This window comes from Numida meleagris, chromosome 13 (genome assembly GCF_002078875.1).
Source record: "Numida meleagris isolate 19003 breed g44 Domestic line chromosome 13, NumMel1.0, whole genome shotgun sequence".
In the NCBI taxonomy this organism is placed as follows: Eukaryota; Metazoa; Chordata; class Aves; order Galliformes; family Numididae; genus Numida; species Numida meleagris.
The window spans coordinates 3979949-4000064 of NC_034421.1; the positions used below are offsets into that span (position 1 = coordinate 3979949).

General features: G+C 41.2%; 1 protein-coding gene across 12 annotated transcripts in view; it reads left to right on the plus strand.

Moving 5' to 3' along the window:
• The window catches only part of SDK1 (sidekick cell adhesion molecule 1), a 367601-nt gene that overhangs the window by 240224 nt on the left and 107261 nt on the right, over positions 1-20116 (plus strand). For 11 of the 12 annotated variants that reach the window (XM_021412024.1, XM_021412018.1, XM_021412020.1 and 8 more), the window contains 4 exons: positions 4892-5028; positions 11717-11864; positions 12738-12878; positions 16407-16588. In XM_021412024.1, the coding sequence (XP_021267699.1) occupies positions 4892-5028; positions 11717-11864; positions 12738-12878; positions 16407-16588 (608 nt within the window). The remainder of the gene's footprint in view (positions 1-4891; positions 5029-11716; positions 11865-12737; positions 12879-16406; positions 16589-20116) is intronic. The other variant, XM_021412028.1, reaches the window with a different exon arrangement.

Sequence of the window (20116 nt, forward strand, 5' to 3'; positions counted from 1 at the left end):
ACTAAGGGATCTCTTTGTTGTATGAATGTGACTGAGAAGTATGGTAATGCTACATTGTTGGAAAATCAAAGCCCTTTACAAGCCTCTGTTATGTCACAACATTGAGTAAAATCTTTTAGGCTCTTTTTCTATGCAAAAATGTGGAGAGGACAATGTAATATAAAAATAGGCAATTTATTCCTGGCAGCAAGTTCATCTTCTTTCAGATCTCTTTCACCAAAGAACTATTATCGCTCTGTCTTCTTCAAAAGCAGGAGAGGTGAGCTAACCAGTTACAATAAAACCCAGTGTGTTGCCAAGAATGCATAGTACTGCCTTTGTCAATCATTTAAAAAGGAATTCTGACTTTTTTTTTTTGACATATTTGTAATTGATGCTCCTTCCAAACACACCCCAAATAGCCTGGTTAGTAAAAACAAGATCAATGAGTACAATGCGGGGTAACAAATGAAAATGATGTCTCATTACAAACCTATCTTCACGTGGTCCCATGTCCCTAAATTCGAGCAGCTCATCTCTTTTCCTTTTTGCAGGCATTGAAAACAGGAAGGGTGTCAAACTTGAAAGTACATTATTCCTTCAGCATGAAAAAAGAAATCTTCTATTTATTTTTTCCAGGCTCTCAATTGAGGTGTTATCCAAGAAATAAGGTTTACTGCTGGGTCTAAATACACTTGATATTCAGAAAGAAGTACCACCCAGAAATACACTTGGAAATACAATCATCTCTTCATCAAAGGGCTATCAGAAATGTTGGTGTTTTTAGCGAAAATAAAGCATAAAATTCAAGAGCCTTTCCCAAGACATCTGTAGGCTCGAGCTTGTGGAGACTGCCAGAATGAGGCAGGAAACAAATCTGTGTGCTCTGGGGTTTGACAGGTGTTTAATTTCAAAAGTCCACCTTGTTAGAGGCGTGCAAGAGACAAAAATCCTCCAAACAAATCGATGCCTTGTAAGAATCAATCCTTCCAGAGTTTAAAAATTGGAGAGGATTCTTCTGCAAGAGAAACTGGAAAGTCCCGAGCAGCACATGATGTGTTTCTTTATTTAAAATGTTATAAACTTTTATGAGCAAAGCCATCAAGGCTGAGAGCTTTGCTAGATTTCCTGCCTCAACTTCTTAGCAAATTATCAGGTCTAGCAGATGAACCACCTGCTCCCAAGTAGAACCTGTACGAGGGACCTGATTTAGGAAGTCATTTATGAAGTAGGAGCAGGGCTTTTTATAAACTGACAAGAAAACTTGTTTAATCTCCCTTGCCTTTTTAGTAATCCTCTCTTCAGTCACAGTCTCTCTAATTACCTGCTGTTGGACCATTTTTCTCAGAAATCTCTCCAAACCGTGTCTGGTTTATTTCCTGTAGCAAATAGTCTGTTTTAGCTAATTTTATAAAACACTGTATGTGTTTGCTGAGTAAATTTTTCAGCTACCCTCTGGCAGTGACGAGCTGACTCAAAACATTAGAGTTTCTCTTTTGAACATGTATCATCTGTAACTAGCTAATACTTCTCTCCTGGATTGTCACAATGGCTTCATGTTCTTTTCTTGCAAATCTGCTATTTTAATTGCTTTGTCAGAGTCCCCTCGGGCCACTTTGGTGGCTATGCCATTAACCCCGGGCTTATCTATCAATTACAGATTTCAAAAGGGTCTGTATATGGTTTTTGCTATCATACGAAGGAAGTTATGGAAAACTTGACTCCATGCAGCTCTTCAGCATTAGAGGAGTGAGGCCTTAAGATACTGAAAAACCTTCATATATTTCCTGTTTGGAGCTTCAGTAAAAAAAAAAAAAAAAGGATAATAATGCTGGATTATTAGCGTCCAGAGTCTGATCAAGGGCTGCTATGTGCCCTGCGTGTTACTGTCCTAAACCTTACCCTCTTTCTTGGTGTGTGAGAAGTTTAGCAATTCTCATCCTGAAGAAGGGAATTACTATTGCCTGCAATGACTTCTTGGACGTTTGCAGCAAGAAAAAGTAATCTTCCTAAGAAAAAGGCAATGATCTGTTTTGGGAACGTGAATATTCATGGTGCTGGTACAAATCTCATTTATCATATGTTCCACGTATGCAGTAGCAAGTGAGAGGGGAACAATGTGCAAGTGCTTGCTAAAGTAGGAGCTGCTATTTATTAATCTCTGCTTTTGTATACTACAAAGAGAAAAGTACGCTTCTGTGCTGAAAAGTCTTTGTAGTTTTAAATATTTATTTCTGTCCAGGTGTGTTTCTTAGGCACTTATAATGTCTGTCTTGAGGGATTTAAATCTGTAAGCACCATCTGTTGCTGTTCAGTGTGGACACATATGGGTAAAGAATATGATATTAGTGGAGATAGGTGTGCTGTCTGGCTGCTGCAGCTCATGCTGTCCAGTCCCTGAGCAGAAGCGCCTGTTTCCATCATGTTGCTGACAGATTGCCATTTTGTGTCAACCTAACAGAATAATCAACTAAACCCAAATCGTCAGCAAAAAAAAACCACATTTAACCTCAGTTGGTGCTTTAAAAACTGTGGAGAAGGGAAAGTCTCCTCTCCACCCAAAGTCTTTTGTTACTTGTGCCCTGAGAAAAGGACTGCTCCGTAAGTTCTTTCACTCATGTAGCCTCTTCCTTCAGTAGTGTAGCCTCTGTCCTCAAATCAGCTGTTGGTTCAGACCTTATAAACCCATGGGAAAACAAGATTACCTAGTAAATGCACCCCCTGAGAATATCCTCAACAGATTCCAGCAGTTTGTCCCACTGTCGGAGGAGTTCCAAGGGGATAGGTTTGCAGTGAGCTCCCTCCCGGCCATCCCTCCGCATTGCTCTCTGTGTGAGCGTTACCTTCTGGAAGAGCTGGAGCCGCAGCCTGGAGCTGAGCTCGTCCCACTGGGCCTGGTGATAAATGAAGTGAGGACTGCGACTTCTCCGAGCCGTCACAACAAGAGGTTTCACTCTCCTGCAGTAAATTTCCTTTGCCATCTTAATCACAAAAACATTTTTCCAACCAGCTTGCTCAGGGACATGATGATACGTTATAGTGGAGGTTTAATGTTTATTATAATTTAATGTTTCATTCAAAATTAAGTAGCACACGCCTGTAGTCCCTGTGTAAATGGCCATATCTTAAACCTCACTCCATGCTTCTCGTGTGGCAAGCTTTTCCTTCCATTTTGCCTTGCAGGCCAGCTGCCCTTCTACTTCATTTCCACATCCCTCTCTTCCCTAAGCTGGTTTATCCAAAACTTTGCAGCACTCTGCTCAAAGTTTGCATCTTTTGAGCCCATTCATGCTCTTCCTGTGCCTGATGCTTCCTCTCATCCAAAACTGACCATATATCAGCTGTTTCTGCACCAAAATCCAAGCCTGGACACTGCAGGCCCTGACCTAAGTGATACCTGAACTCATCATCAGTGGAAAGATCAAGGTGTCCTGACCAAGTGCTTGAATGAAATACCTGGATCAAATTAATACTGAAATCATCCTCCAAGTTGTCTTTCCACAGAAGAATCCTGGAGTGACTGTGCTTCTAATTTGGTTAGGCATTTAAAATCAAACGAGAGCAGAGGAGCCATGGAGTCTCAAGTTCAGCCCTAGGAAGGAAGCACTAACCCTTCCAGCCTGGGGAGAGATGGGAGGTGAGAGCCTTCCACCTGTGTATTTCTCTTGCAACTCTTTGGCTCCTCACTTCTTCATTCTTCAATCTTCCAGCAGAAACCTGAATCCAGAGCATATTCATTGCTCTGGCTTAAAGCCAGAGTCTGTATTTACTTTTGTGAGTGGCTAAGGAGTTGCGGTTTTTGAATAACTGTGAGCCATCAGTAGCATGATACATTACAGTGTGAAATTACTATCTTTAATATTAAGCATATGAAGTCCGCTTGTGGCTTTCTGCTCTGGCCAGAGCAGATGAGCAGCTCATGCTGAGGGAGGGCTACCACTGGGGAGAAGCACTGGATTGAACGGGCAAAAATTGGTCCTCCTTGCTCTTCCTTTCCTGTCAGAGGTCCTTGTCCTCCTAAGAACAAGAATGGAAGGAAGAAAAGTCAGGCTTAAATATAATGGCTGAAGGACTCATTGCTGGATACAGATCAGCACGTAAGGGATGTAGCAGAATTTAGTTTTCTCCATTGCACCATGCAGCCTCTGACTTTTAGGAAATGAGTCCAAATGAAATGTTGTTCCATAAATTGCCTTTATGTAGAGAAATTACACATTTTAATTGAGCTGCTGTTTTATTTTTATTTTTTCAATGTTTCATTTTGTATTTCCGTGGGGTTTCTACAGGCATTTTCTCTACATTTTCTGGTTGGGTGCTTCCAAAAAAATCCTTATTATAGGAAGGAAAGATTCTACCCATGACAGGATAAGCCTGAATCCATGAGTAAATCAAGCTGTTCTGTAGCCTAAGAATACATATGGTAATTTTGATTAGTAGCTCTATATGGATAGTGTCAATGTCTTCTGCTTCCTTGAGTATGAAAAATTCCATGTTAAATCATATCTCCCATGTGTTTTACTGTTTATACGTATTACTGCTGTCACATTGCTAGGACATCATTGTAAGAAGGGGAAAAAGTGAGAGAGAAATTTATTGACCAACTTGTCTCAATCTAAAAACAGTATGAAAATTGGCTTTTTCCACATTTAGTAACGTTTCCATTAGCTGTTCTAAGCATCAGCCTTGGGACTTTCAGCACAAGTTGTGTTTTTTTTCCCAATTAGGACAAAGCTGTGAATAATTTAGAGATGTCTTTCATTTATTTAATTGCACAATAGCGGGTGGTAGTTTTATATCTATCATCATACAATTCTGATGTCATGTGCCTTCAGCTGCCTATAAGACTGTCCTGAATGAAATATAGATTGACTCTGCTGTGCATTTTCGCCTCCATTTCTCTTTCCCTTCACAGCGAGCTGCCTCATTCCCCTCAGAATCTCGTGGCCACTCTGAATTCCTCACACAGCCGCAGCGTGATGCTTTCCTGGGTGCGTCCTTTTGATGGAAACAGCCCTGTTCTCTACTACATGGTCGAGCTCTCTGAGAACAGTGAGTAAAGTCAAATATGTCTCAACCTCATGTTCTTCTTGATTATTCAGCCTTGCAGATTTAGCTTTTACCAGAGCTGCCAACAAAGTCTTGCTGTTATTTGCTAAATGAGGGACAGTTTACAGGGAAGTCCTGGGTGTTACACTCCACTGTTAACACCCTGAAAGAGTTAAACAACAAAAAAAGACCTATTGTGGTGGATTTGGTATACAGGAAATCCTTAGTTCCACTTCCAGCACTGCCAGCCTGACTTCAGGCACATCAACTCATTCTTCAGTGCTTCTATTTGACATCTGTAAAATAGCAGGAGTTATATTTTATTTCTTTCTTGTTGTCCTTTGCTCTGTGCTCATAGATGCTCTGATGCATTCAGAGCCCCAGTTTCACCTGAAAAGTGCAGGCAGTCTGATGGTAAGGAATTGATGGTCTGTCATAGGAACAAACTCGGATGTCAATAGGAGCTGCTGTTATATCTGTATGTGGTTTCATGTGTTTTCTCCAGTTTCCCTGGATTGTTGTTTTATGCCCTTCGTTCAAGTAGGTGGCTGAGGATACTGAACTGTAAAACATACAAATATTTCACCTTTCTTTGTAACCTTCATAGGTTACAAACCTGATCGTTGTGAATCGCCGCTTCTCACAGGTTTGGCATGCTGCATGTCTCGTCCTTTCTGGCTCTGTCTGCAAGGTTATTCAGGGACACTGCTAAATGCTTCTTTCAGAGTTGATGGAAAGATGAGGTTATATGGAAATCGGTCACCTTGGCGATACTTTCTAATCTCTATCACCCTAGGAGCTGGAAATCCAAGCCTAACAATTGGTTCTTGATGAAAAAATTAAGAGCATCACTTTTTCTGACATGTGGAAATTAGCCGCTGCATAACTGAATGTGAAACAGTGCTGATTTTTTATTATCTAGAGAGCAGCGTTTTGTTTTGCCACACAGAGAGCTTAAGATGAAACTTGAGCTTCAGATCACATACAAGCCCTGTGCTTTGCAGGCTGGAGTGCATAACTTTTTGGATACAGAGGTCCCAGAACTGATGATCTTGACATCTGTTGCAAGAAGCACAGTTTTGTAACGGAAATCCCAAGTGGTGCCTGGGATTGCCATCCTTTGCACAGCTCTCTGAGAGTGGAGATTCCAGATTTACTTTTTTTATAACGAGTGACTCAGAAAATTCACAGTGTTCTGAGCTCACACCCCACTATACCTTTTTATCACCATCTGTTTTATCATCGCTCTTCTCTCTCTTTCTCCTCATATTGACTAGAGGCCAGTAACTGCATTTTCACTCTCCGTGCCCGTTCTTTCGCTCGGGGTTATTACCCTGAGTGTTTCATGTCTCCCGGTGACTTTGACAGAGACAAGTTAATCAGCTCGCAGTCTGGGGACATGATGCAAAGATACCAGAGCTGTGTTTACATGGAGCCAGCACAGAGCTCACCAAACATATGCACGTGGGTCCTGCACTGCGCTGCGCTAACTGGGAAGCATCACAGAGCCCATTCAGTCTCCAGGTCAGACTTGGAAGGTCTTTAAGCATCTTTCTAGCAGTGGGGCCTTGCAGGTCTAGTACAGAAATGGAGTAGACATGCCATCATTTCAAGAATGCTGTAATTTGTTTGCTGAAATTTGTAGAAGGCTCAGCAAAAATCAGCAGTAGCGCTCCAGAAATTATGCAGAGTCTCAGAGCTCCACAGGATCCTGTGAACCCTCGCTCGTTCCATGGTAGATCCAATAATTTTGGCTGATGGCATTGCAATCAACCACTGAGAGTCTCATTATCACAAATCATAGGTAGATGTACTTCAGCAGACTTGCAGCTGCATAAACCAAACACAGACCAGGCTTGTTGTGGTCTGAGCATCTGAACTCCCAGAAATATTCTAGACCTTGCTCTCCTTGGAGGTTTTTATCTCTACATTTATTTACTTTGCTTTTATGCACGGCCTCTAACTGGTTACCCATAGAGGTAGGACAAGGAGGAATCCAAGCCCTTCAGTATTCTGCTCTCACTGTGCTCTCTCATTTTATATATTATTGCTCAGCTTTACAGATGTCAACAGAGTGGTGGAACAACGCCAACAGTGATTTCTCTTTGCAAAGCTGGCTGTAATGTCTGCATATTGTCAGTGTCTCGTTTAGTTTTATTTTCTTTAAGTGTTTGGTTTGGAGTCATTGTGATCTCGGTAGCGTGTGGTTAACATTTAGTTTTCAGATCTACTACTCCTTTGGAAAACAGCATCTTTCCTTGATTTTGTCATGTTCTCCCCACCCCCGAGTGATGTTCACGAATGAAGCTGACATTTGATCCCGTGTAGGTATAATTTTGCCTGATATGACTGTGCAGAATCTCTCTTTGCTTTCCAAAGAAAACCTCCTTTCAGGTTTTCCATTGGCCCCATTTGTGCTGCAGAAGGAACAACTGTCAAGGACTCGGCATATGCCCTCCCTGAGCTCACGTGCTTAGGGCTGCAGCACTTCCACCATCAGCAGCAGTGGAATATGCTGAACATCCTAATCCCAGTTTGTTTTCACACACCTAAAGGTTAGAGAGGGACATCAGAATTATGATTTATTTTCCAGTTAGCAAAGCTGCATAGAAGGTATTGTTCTTCATCCTGTGGAGCTTTAATGGATGGATTTTGCTTTGCTGTTGCAAATGCCAAAATGCAGTCTCATTTTATTTGTTCTTTCAGCTTTAAGTAATTTTTTATATATACAGTTTTGCTTTAAATAATTTCCTAATAGCTTTTCAGATCCATTGTACATTTTGAAACATGCACCATAAGTGAATGCGTAATAACAGTATCTGTTTCAGAGGACTAGCTGAAGAGGGTTCAAAATAATGAGTGTAGATTTCAGAGGACTAATTACTAGCTACATTAGAGAGAGGCGTGTCACTCCACCTGGCATGGATTAGAAATCCTTTTCATTAATATCAATTCAGTAAAGAGATATAAAAACCTTATTTTAATTAGAGGAAAAAACAGTGGCAGATCGTATGCATAAATTGCTGGAAATATGAACGACTCCAGTCACCAAGTCACCTAATTTTTAAAATGAATGTATTTGGCATAATGTTATCATTCTCAAATTACAAGTATTCACAGTAGACTGTGTCTGTGGGTGATTCGAGACATATGGCCTCAAACATTTGGGGGCAAATTTATAATCTAATTTGAAAAGCACAGTTCCAGGGAAACGCAGTCATTAACTATTCTGCCCACACAGAGCCAGGAATGTGAACCTTCATTTCAAATAAGATTTTCAAATAAATAGTAGCATGCGCTGCTGTTATTTGCACTAACATGATTTTTGGATGCTTCACGACCTCTTTAGCCCCTGTTGCAGCACACCTAGGAATCCCTATGAAGTATCTTCATGGAGTTGGAAGGAGCTCCGCTTATTTGATTCCGAAAAGAAGTTTAGATATCCGAGATTAATCAGAAGTTATTCTGATCAATTTTTTACCTGAACAAATTAATTAATACTTAGAGAATTCTGTCAAGTATCGTTAACATTAAAATACATGTTTGATTTATTAAATTCTGGGATATCTGTGCAATGTAATGATACAACTCAAATTCATCACATCGTGCCAGCGAGGAGATAATTAAAGCTCCTATAAAAAGCATCTGTAATGCTGTGCTTTAAGCTCCTAGATTGTCTTGCTGAACTTGGTACGAATATTCAAATGATAAAAATTGAACGCATGGATAAATCTTTGCAAAACAATGTTGTTTTCTGCAAACATGATTCAGATCTAGATATGATAGTGCAGAAAGTTACTTCTCCTCAGAGCAAGGACAGACTTTGTTGAAGTCCTTCCAAAGGAAGGATGAAAAACTTCATTTTTATTTGAACTTTTTGCAATATCATATTGTCATGAAAGACGGATTCAGTAAACTCCAGTAGTATGGTAAATTCCAGTGGTTCCGTCTGTGCTAAACCCCTGGAGAAGAAAGGAGATGGAAATGTGCTCCAAAGCTGCAAAAATTAGATTTCTTCAGTAGATGTGGCCTGCAATATCGAATAGAAAAGATTTTTGAGGAACTTGCAATCAGTGCAAGAATTGTGAGGCAGACAGGGAAATTTAAACAAAATGCCTCTTGGTGAATACAGTGCTATCAAACACATCGTGAGTGCATCCAAAAATTCTTAACAGAACATGTCATTTCTCAAAGCCAAAAAATTGCATTGTACGCTCGAGAGTAGCCTGTGAGATTCTTGGTTTCCAATAAATTAACTTGGAGAGGCAATCGGAATTAATTCAAAATACCCAATATCCTTAAGAAGATAGACAACTAGCCATGAGTTTTTCAAACAGTGGCAATTACAGTGGAAGAGCAAGCAAGCAAAGCCCAGAGTACATTCTGGGCAGCTTAAGTTAAATGAAGGATTAACGCAGTCTGTTCAATATAACAGGGATTTATTTATTAGTTTGACCTGGCAAGTCTCTCACCATGGAACTTCTCCAGGCTTCCTGGGACAGGCGAGTGACAGTCATCCCTGAAGGAGATGAGAGTCGGTGCCGAAAATCTTATGGAAGGTTTCCAACATCAGGACTGCTTTTCTACGCAGTAAAACGAACTGCTGTGCTACGCTGGGCTTTGTTCTGTGTTTAAGGAGAGGGAACGGGCTCTCAAAATGTTTAGTTTATTGACTGATGGTCCAAAAAAAAAAAAAAAAAAAAGACTTGACATTTAAATTTTGAAGATACTCTGCACAGTCCCTGTATCCACTGCTCCAGGAGCAAGCAAATCCCCCCCAAACCTCTTCCCTTTAGGAATCAGAGTGCCCAAGAGATGAATAGAGTTCGTTTGTATTAGTTTTCAGTTTAATCTCTCTTCCTGCCAGATCTTTTATCTTCCACCAGGAGAGGAAAAAGAATAAATAAAGTATTCTACAGATGCAGCATATAAACAGAGCAGAGCCCCAAGGTGCTGAAGAGATTAATAGGCCCTATTGTTGAATCAAACTGCTCACTGCATTGAACTGCTTGGGTTAAGCACTCTCAGGTGGTGTTTACACTAGCAGTTAACAAATGGAACTGATTTGCTCTAGGAAATGGACCACTACCCAAGAGCTCATACAAGGGTATTTTGCTCTCTTAGTGTTGTCTGCTCTTCCCTTTCCCTCATGCAGCTGCTCCAGGCAACTTACTAAGTCAGCCATGGCTGAATGTTGGCTTATCTTGATTAGGCACTGTGCTCTCTGGATGTAGCAAGGTAAACAGTTGTTTGTAAATCCTCAAGAGAAACTTGATTAAAAAGGAAGGAACAAGGGTGCACCAAACTAATGCAGGTATCCTTCCTCTGAGTGCTTTCTAAACAAAGTCCAGCACTGCTCTAAGATCCATCGCCATCCAGACCTTGCAGCAGAAGCAGCTGATGGCAAATCATCAACAACTGGCAGTGATGGAACTTGACTGCTGTGCAAATGTCCCTCTCCAGCTTTCCTAGTATTCTGCTGTGTCAGTTTGCTTGTTAAAAAAGACTTTGTTCTCAGAAAGCCATTACTGGAATAAATACATTCTGAATAATTTGAAGATGCGGTGTGTATAGCCCAACAGGCAACACACCCCAGTGGACTTCAACTTGCTAAGGAATCTGCCAGGAAAACATTGAATTAGTGGTTTACATCTTGGTGTGAAGTTTTCCTTTCACATTTGGGACATCTCATCTTCATTTTCAGGCAGACGTGGAGGTGACCTGCCAGGAGCTGTGGTGCACTTCTGATGAGCAGCATGCACAGATACATTGCCAAAATCTACAGCTAGCGCCTCAGTCATTTCCAGAAGTGTTTGTAATTTTGAGCAGGGAGCATGAAAACAGCTGGTATTATTTAAAAACTGAACAAATCTTTAAGTTGGCTGGTTCCATTGCTGTACTGTTGCAACACAAACCAAATGTCATGTCTCCTTCACTGCTTCACTCATGACTTTGGGGAGAATATATACCATCAGGCTGGGAAGAAAAGAAGTCAGGATATTTAATTTTCAGCACGCTTAATTTCTGACCTCTTTGAAAACTTGAAAATACAGTTTGGGCATCAGAGGAGCTCAGTGTGTGAAGTATGTGAACTGACAGCAAGTGTTTTGTAGTACAGCTGGGGCTGTTTATACCGGGGAGTCTTCGTAGGAAATGATGAGATGGAATGCCATATACTGGAAAAAGAATAAAACATGGAGAATCCAAAGCAGAAGCTTTCTCAGGTCTTACAGCGAAGGACTGATTTGGCAGAGAACATCATGCTTCTACACCTGCTTGCAAGCTGGGTAGAACGATATTCCAAACTGCCTGCGAATTTCATTACAGACCTTCCACCAGAGCCACTCATGGGTGTGGTGTTGTAATGGCCTGCCAAACAGATGGGTTGTGAAATACACAGCCCATCTGTCTTTATCATGCTTGTTTCCTCTTTTATTAAAATGTTAATGAATATAGTTTTTATTTATTATGCCATGACATGTGCAGCATCACTTTCCAGTAGACAAATGTGCAATCTGCATAACCGTGTGGGCTGACAGGAACGTTTCTTTTGCTGGAAAGAAACTTCTTGGTAAAGTTCCTCCAAAGAAAACAAGCCCAGGGAGCCCTGTGCAGGCACAGACGCGTTCTCCCTTCTGCAGAGCTTTTAACAAGCACTTCGACCAATTTCAAATGTTCATTATTCCAACAGATTCTCCCTGGAAGGTTCACCTATCAAATCTGGACCCGAAGATGACCGGTGTCACTGTGAGTGGACTCACCCCAGCCCGAACCTATCAGTTCAGGGTGTGTGCAGTTAACCAGGTGGGAAAAGGCCAGTACAGCTCCGAGACCAGCAGGTACGGCAAAAATAAACGCCTGCATCCTGCATGCATATGGGAGAAAAAGTGTTGTTTATGAGAGAATAAAATAAAGTTATCTTTTGCACAATAACCAAGGAGCGGAGCAGTTATCATTACCCAGGCCTCTGGAGAGTGCTCTGCAGCTGTTAGTAATTGGTGATAATGGCAATTAGGCGATGCAGGAAACCAGCACACAATGGGAGAGGTGCCCTCGTGTTTCCAGTGTATCAGTGAACAGAATCTTGGAAGGTGGTCAAATAAGTGTGTGTGCAAGTGAAATTTTTTTTTTCCTATTGTGTTAAGTCACTGCAGTTATCCCTGCAAGGAGTACAGCTTTCACCCAATCATTGCAATGTTACTTCTGGAATTCACCCAGATGAGACATAGAAGGATGGCTTCATCAAATTTAGTTTCAAGTGCATCCCCCTTCCTCTGTGAACCAGAGCTTGCTGTGAGCTTGAATTGCAGAGCAGCTGAACTCTAAATGGCTTTTTCAAAATGTAGGAATTTGATATGAAAAATATTGAAAGAGCTGAAAGAAACAATTTGGAAGGAGTCACAGACACTGGACCTGAGCTCTAGCTCATTCAGGCTTGTAATCTTTTTAAAGAGTTGTAGCAGCCTGGGTGATTCAGAGAGAATAAGGTTACCTCAGCTGTCTGTCTTGCTACTTGCTTAACTGATTTCTTATTATGTTGATTTGTTGTAACTATTTCATATGTCTTCAGCAGTTTGATCAGCATTATATTTCTTTCTAGCCATCAGACTTTGATAAGCGAAACTGGTTCACTTGGAGTTGGATCCATGAAATAGAAATGTTGCCTATCCTTTATCTTGACACCCACCTCCGCCACATTCTTTTGCATTCAGGTTGATGCTACCTGAGGAGCCACCCAGTGCCCCACCTAAAAACATCGTGGCTAGCGGGCGCACCAATCAGTCCATCATGGTCCAGTGGCAGCCTCCTCCTGAAAGCGAACATAATGGAGTTCTTCATGGGTACATCCTAAGGTGAGTAATTTTCTTCCCTCGAAGGTCTAGAATGAGGCTCATGTGTGCATGAGGGAGTTCTCAATGGTGTGATTCAAGAATGTATTAAAAGCTATTCCTAATTCCATTAAATGTATTAGTTATTCTTTACAAACGCCGTGGCTGCAGTGGTTTATTACAGATGAGAAAATGCCTGTGTTCAAATAGCCCTAAGGGTGCAGACACAGAAATTCCAGCCTTTCTTACTGGAGAGTTAGTGTGCTCCAGTCTGCTTTTTGCTGTTAGCTGCTCTGGATGAGCCTGCTGTGTGGGCTGGTTTCTTACGGAGAATCTTAGCATCCAGATAGCTTTTTTCCATTTTCAAAGTGAAGTGAAGCACTGATTACGAGAAAGTGTTTACATGGAAACTTGGTACAGTGCAGCCTATGCATTGCAGATGTATTTGTGCTTATTACAGCCTCAGGTTACTGCTCGAGAGCTTAATTACCTTACCAAAGACACAGCAGACAAAGGACTCCTGCACTATGGAAGAGCAAGAATAGAATCAATAACTATCAGTTTTGTGCCAAACAAAATGGAGAGGGGGAATGACAGGTCAAATGCTTCATGGCAGACCTTGATCTAGCTTTGAAAATCGGTCAGTTGAGTGAGATTCTTTCAGTCTCAGCTCTTTAATAAAGAGAAACGGATTCAGACAGGTAACTGAGAATCATTAATTCATTCAATCTTTTGCTTACATGGGATTTATTTTTAGGAAAGGGTGCTGCCACGCCAAGAAACTTTGCTGAGCACTTCCATTTTCTTATTTTTTAGGACCCAGTTATTCACTCCTGCCCAATTCATCTAGAGCCTACTGGCTCGTTTGGCTTCCTACATTTCCTGCGATGTAGCAGCCAGCTGGGGCCATCCCTTTAGTAAAGGAGGCACTATCTAAATCAGAATTTTTGTGGGAAACTCCCAAGCATGGCAGAACCACTGACATATTTCCAGCTGATGCTTATAGCCTATTGTAGGCAGGTTGCTGACATTTTTAACATAGAGTCTTCCAGACCTACTAAAAGTTAACTAAATGCTACAGTATAAATGCCAGTCTCCTGGTCATGTTGTGCTCCTGCTTTTGCTGGCACAGGTGGAAATTGTTTTCTGATGCTGAAGTGTTGGTGAGTTCCCAAAATAGATCTGGAAAGTTCCTTCACTCTGTAGGCAGAGCTGAAGATTGTTGATCTCCCTGTCACCTGTACTGAGCCTATGACAGTGGTGAGCCACTGGTGTGAATACTGTGGTTTTAAGAGCTGGGCTCGGTTTGAAAGCAGTGTCAGTCATCACTGACAGGTGGGAAACGATGCTTCAGCTTCTGCCCTTAGCTAAATCTTATCATGAGAGCTGGGTATCCCTTTGCACAGGATACAGCGTTGTTTGTACAGTTCTTTCCTTCAAACCAGCCTACTGGATGATAGGCTTAACTCCTTAGCTTCTCCTGGTGTGTCTGAACCAATCTCAGCATTAGGATGAAAGCAATCCTGTAGCCTCCCACTTCTGGCAATCTGCTCCGTTTTCTCTGTGTAGCATTTTCAGTCATGTTTAGCTTAAGTGTTTTCTACAACTGTTATTAGCATAATTGATCCTGGTCCTCACTATAACATCTCATTCCATTTTAGTAGGGAGTGATCATATTCATTATGCTCAATCTGTGAACATTTTTGATGTCTACACACTTTGTCTAGACCACAGAGCAGCAAAAGCATTTATTCAAAAGAAATTTAAGATTGTCATATAAAAGCACAGCTGTCCCAGGTAATAAACCGAGCTGTTCTCCCGTTGTGGCTGTGGCCACAACAATGTGTGCGCTGAAGAAAGGTCTTCCTGCACTGATCTCGGTAGAATTAGGGTACACCACCGCGCATCCCAGAGACCTGATGCTGAAGACATGCAAGATACTAAACTGATGGAACACCTGATCTTTAAAAGTGAAGGTGCACTGCACAAGTCACATAGAGTATACATCAAAGTCCACGGTGAGAAAAATCATGAAGACATGACATTTCTGAACTGGCCTTCTTTCTCTGCCCTTTTTCTCCCTGGCAGTATTGCATTTAGAGGAGTGCCCTGCTAACAGCATAATAGATTAAATCACAGGAGCTCTCTGCACCTTGTCTGCTAGGTGCGAGACAAAACAGCGCTGCGCCAACCATCGGCTTTGCCAAGATGCACACAGCCTTCACCGGAGACAAAAGAAAGGGAAAGGTAGATGTCATGCAAAGAAGGAAAAAAGAAAGGCATTCAGTAAGCTCAGCTGAGGGCTGATACTTCTTTATTTCCATTTGTATTTCATAAAGGGAACTGTAGGATCGCAGATGCTAAGTACGACAAAATACAGTCAAACAAGGAATTTCTCAACAGAGGAGAAGGGGGTGGTCGGTGACCGAGAGCTGACCTCATTATGGGAAGATTTTAGAACAAAATCTGTTGTTGAAGACTTGTGGAAGTTGTCTAGCTAGACAAATAGCACCAATTTAACTCAGATAAATTTAAAATCTGGCCTTAAGATGTCAATGAAATTGTTCTGTGCCAATGAGATGTTGGTGCTTATTGTGAGGCAAAAGATGAATGAGAGTGAATAAAAATATTGTGGTGAGTAAGAACCCAAACGTTCCTACATTTGTCTGTTTTGGTGGAACAGTAATGCCCCACAACCCTGACCTGGTCTCTGTTTCTGATTTGGTGTGGATTAGCAAATCCCAAGCATCTGTTGTACCATTTTAACAAAGGAAGGAAAACACAGAGTTATTCGCATTCCAAGATTTGTGAGGTTTGTTTGTTTTCCATTATTTATTTATTCTCCATGCTTTCTTGGCCTAAAGAGAAACATCAAAAGGGCTGTTTTCCGTAATACAGTTTTTACAGGGGAAAATATGTTCCGTTTTCCAGCTTCTCGTGCCTTAGCAAAGAGTTTGTCAGGGTGTGCACCACTCACCCTTACCTGGTTCAGCCCTCCTGAAATTCCCATCTTAACCAATCCTTCAATCTCGAATTTATTCAGTCCTTATTTTAGTTGCTCCGTGAAGTGAATCCAGGTGGGAGGCAGAGATGGCAGCGCCCGCAACTCCCGAAGGTCAGAGCCCTCTGAGTTCTCCTTTTCAGACTTCAGAGAGGGAAAAGAGCATTTCTCAAGCTGATTTACAGCAGCACCCTGATAAAAATCACATCTGGGCAATTTTTCCTGCTAAATCACAGGTTTTACTAGACAAGCCACATTTAAAAAGCTGTAATTTTTCTGCAGCCATAAAGTAGGATAAAGTACCCATTTTGTTTAGCCCTGTGCGTGTAATCTCGGTGAGATCAGATTATAAATACTGTGGCAGTCAAACAAGACGTGATCTTATCAGGAGCTAGTCTGTTGTTTCCTATTAGTTTTCATTATTCTTTGTATAATTCGACTGTAAAACCGAGGATATTGCCTGTTCACAAAGGAAGCTATTTTGTTAGTCAGGATAGTTTCTATAATTCATATCAACCAATTAACTGCAAATTTTTTTTCCTGTGTGATAGGTATCGTCTGGCCGGCCTTCCCGGAGAATACCAGTATAAAAACATTACCAGTGCAGAAATTAACTACTGCTTAGTGAAAGACCTGATCATTTGGACCCAGTATGAAATCCAGGTGGCATCTTACAATGGAGCTGGGCTGGGAGCCTTCAGCAGACCTGTGACAGAGTACACTCTGCAGGGAGGTGAGCAAATCAAGACAAGACATCCTTTATTGTCACAGTTTAATGCACCGTTTCCTAAGGAGAAGATGGTAGCCTCGGCTAACAACTTGTAAATGAGTGGTCAGTTCAGTCAAATCTGGTAGACAGCTTTGGGGGGCAGAAAAGAAATAGGAAACACAAATTCAAGTGGCTAAGCAGAAACAAGACAAGATTCTACTGCTATCCTTTTTCAGAAAAAGCTGTGCGTGAGCTCAGAATTTATCTATTTTCCCTGACCTTCATGATGACATCTTAACACACTTGGAGGTCAGAATCATCTGCAGCTGAAGTTATAAATAGAGATGCTGGAGAGAGCTGGGGTCTCGTGGAATGGATTTATAGGACACATGACACGCAGCAGCAGAGGCTCCTCCCATAGGAGACACATAAAGAATATGGCAGGGAATTGGGTTTATGGTGGTCAAGATGTGCAGTATGCCACACAGGCAGTACAGGAGACAAGTGCAGAGCAAACCAGTGCTGTTAGTTCTGATGATCACAGAATTGCTTGCTTTAGAAATATGGGGAAAACTTTAAGGGAACTGTAGGAAGAAAAATGGAGCCTGTGTAGAAAGTATGTTTTGTAGCACTTTGGGAATGGTGCAGACATTTGCAAAGGAAGATAAAATGATCTTTAAGGCCCTGATTTTTATGTTATGGCCCTTCCATACCTTTCTGGTAAGTGCCTTAAGAAGGGTATAAATTACATTCAAAATAGGATATGTAATTACTTTTTACAACCAGAGCAAGGCATGTTTACACCTCTAGATTGGTATAAAAATCTGGAGGATAATTAAATACCAGACCCTTAAAGCTTTCCTGTATTCCCATAATTAGGGGATTGTGCTGGATTCTGAGCACTGGACAGTACACGGTCTCTACGTTATTGGTCATAAAACAATTAAACTATTTTAAAAGCTTGCAGTTTTACAGTACATCAGTTAATTTATAGTCAGTGAAGATTATGTAGTTGTTTGTTAATTGTTACTAGGAGTTCATTATAATGTGATTAGATGCAACTTGAGTTGTAGGGAGATCTTTAAGAAAAGATTATTTGCATGCAATACTAATTTACCACAACAATTAAAACAGGAATCTATCTGTATCTTGTCTTAGGGCATCTCAACACTCACAGTTTAGAGGAGTCTAGTCACACTCAACATCCTTGTAGAAGTATTTATAGCAGACCTTGAAATGCTTTTTTAAAAATTCTTCTCTTTACAGCCAGGATTAATGTTTTGTATCCCACCATTCTCCACTGAGAATTGGTTTGCACACAGAATTTGAATCTATTTTGTGAATATGCTTGCAACTCATTACTTTGTTTATTTGGACATTGTAAGCTATCATATCACCTTAGCCTTCCATCTGTTAAGATTCAGGTTTGGACTTCACACTCTTTTTTACTTAAACTCTGCAGCTGACTCTAATTTCCCTTGATATTGTGTGCTGTTATCATCATCCTTTATTGATTGGCTGTCTATTGTCATTTATAAGGGTATAAATCCTCTGTTATAAATTAAGAGAGATCAGTCCTGCATCCGTATTAACTATTGGGAGTGTTTATACTGTGGAACTACCTGCAGTGGCCTGGTTGTCTTTATATAGCTTCTAACTATTCAGCGGTGGGCAGACATAGACAAAAAACTGGTTATTTCTTATTTTTTATAGCAGCATTTAATAACAGCACTACATAATTACTTCATGGATGCTAGAAGCTGTCATCTCCTAATAGATGCCTTACTGGATTTCTGCGCAAATCACTGAAGTCTGCTCTAAAAAGAGCCTGAATTCTTTTTATGTTTAGAATTGAAAAGAAGGGAGGCTAGCTAGAATCGGTGTAGCTGGAAATTGGATTAATATAAAGACTCCATAAGTAATGCACTGCTGTCCGAAACCCTGCTCATTTATCTTTCTTGCAGTTGGGGAATGACAGGAAAAACCAGTGTTTTCTTGCTCTAGAATGTCCTTCCTGAACCAAACCAGCAGGAGTATGAAAAGCCATGTGTGAAACTGCCCTGTAAATCACACTCTGATTTTAATACGAGCCGAGATAAATGTCAAAGATACACACTCCCATCTATCCCTCTCTCCTGCTATGACCACCACCACCTCTATTCTGACATGCACTAAATGATGTGAGCCGTGCTGGCAAGAACCTGTCTGTCTGCCAATGAAAAATACCTGAAATACCTCATATTAATCAGACGTGCTCCGCAGTCAAAGCCTGGCAGGAAATGAGCACCGGGAGCTGATCACCCCATTGGCAGGAGCAGATCAGCACATTGGCATCTTTGTCGGGAAGAATATTGACTGGCCATATAAGCTGTGGATTTATACCAGAACCCACTCCATTAATCCCTTATTAGCCCGCTGGCGTTTGTGTGAGCCACTGATAACTAATCAGCTACTCTTCAAGAATTTCCAGCCTCTGCAATGCAGCCAAACTTGCAAGATGCTGAAAGATGATCTAAACTTGTAGCGAGACTGGCACGTAATGTCAGCTAGATAAAATGTCAGCAAGACTTACTGCCAAAGCACTGAACTGCCTAGCATCGGGGTCAGGCAGTTTGACTGTCTCTAAATCTTGAAAGTCTTTTCAGAGTGATATTCAGCGTAATCCTTTGATGCTCTGTGTATATAGGTCTTCCTTCATCAGTGCTTCTCCAGCTGTTCCTTACTTTGATGTTACTTTTCACAGGGATTTGGGCCAGCCTTCCGCATAGGGCAAATTTTACTTATTTAAACAGTGTCCCGCAGGACTTTTCATTGCCGTATGAAAAACTGAAGTTTTCCAATATCTTTTCATATGAGTGGCTTTGTGGGGTGTACAAATGTCTTTCTGTATGGCGATGATGTTGTTTCTGCTCAGTACTGTTGGCCCTGGTTAGCATTTCCTACAGGCTGATTTGAGAAAGCAATCTTCCATCTTTTACTTTGGGGCTGTCTCTTTTATCTCACTAGTATGAATACTTTTGAGCTTCTCTCTCCTTGAAAATCTCTCCTCAGATTTAGCCAAGGCAAGGTGTGTAATTAGTGCTTTCATTAGACTCTTTACATTGGAATTAATGTTCTTTTTTTGTCTGCTTTAGCCGATACATTTTTCTGTTGATGCATACCCCAAAAGCCAGTCTTATGTCCTTATTATATTTGTTATTCTTAACGTGTCATTTGACATTGTTTTATTTCCCTACTGTGCTGTGCATGGACACCTCAAAAGGCCAGGAAAGTCTGTATCAAACATAATAGACTTTTCCCTAAGTTTTCCCTTAGTTTTGCCTTAGTTTCCCTTAGGCTATCTCACCAAAAGTCTTCATCTGATGAACTTACCTCACCAACAGCCATGAAGCACCCGTGGGTGCAGGTTTGGGCCTGGCTGCTCCTGTGCCTGAGGAGGTCGGAGCTGTATCATCAGGATTTTGTAGCTCTTGGTTTTATCACTGTTAGGTGTCGTTAGCCATCTCCTGTTTTGCGTTGCTTTTGATGATTTCACAAAGGCCATGAAATTAG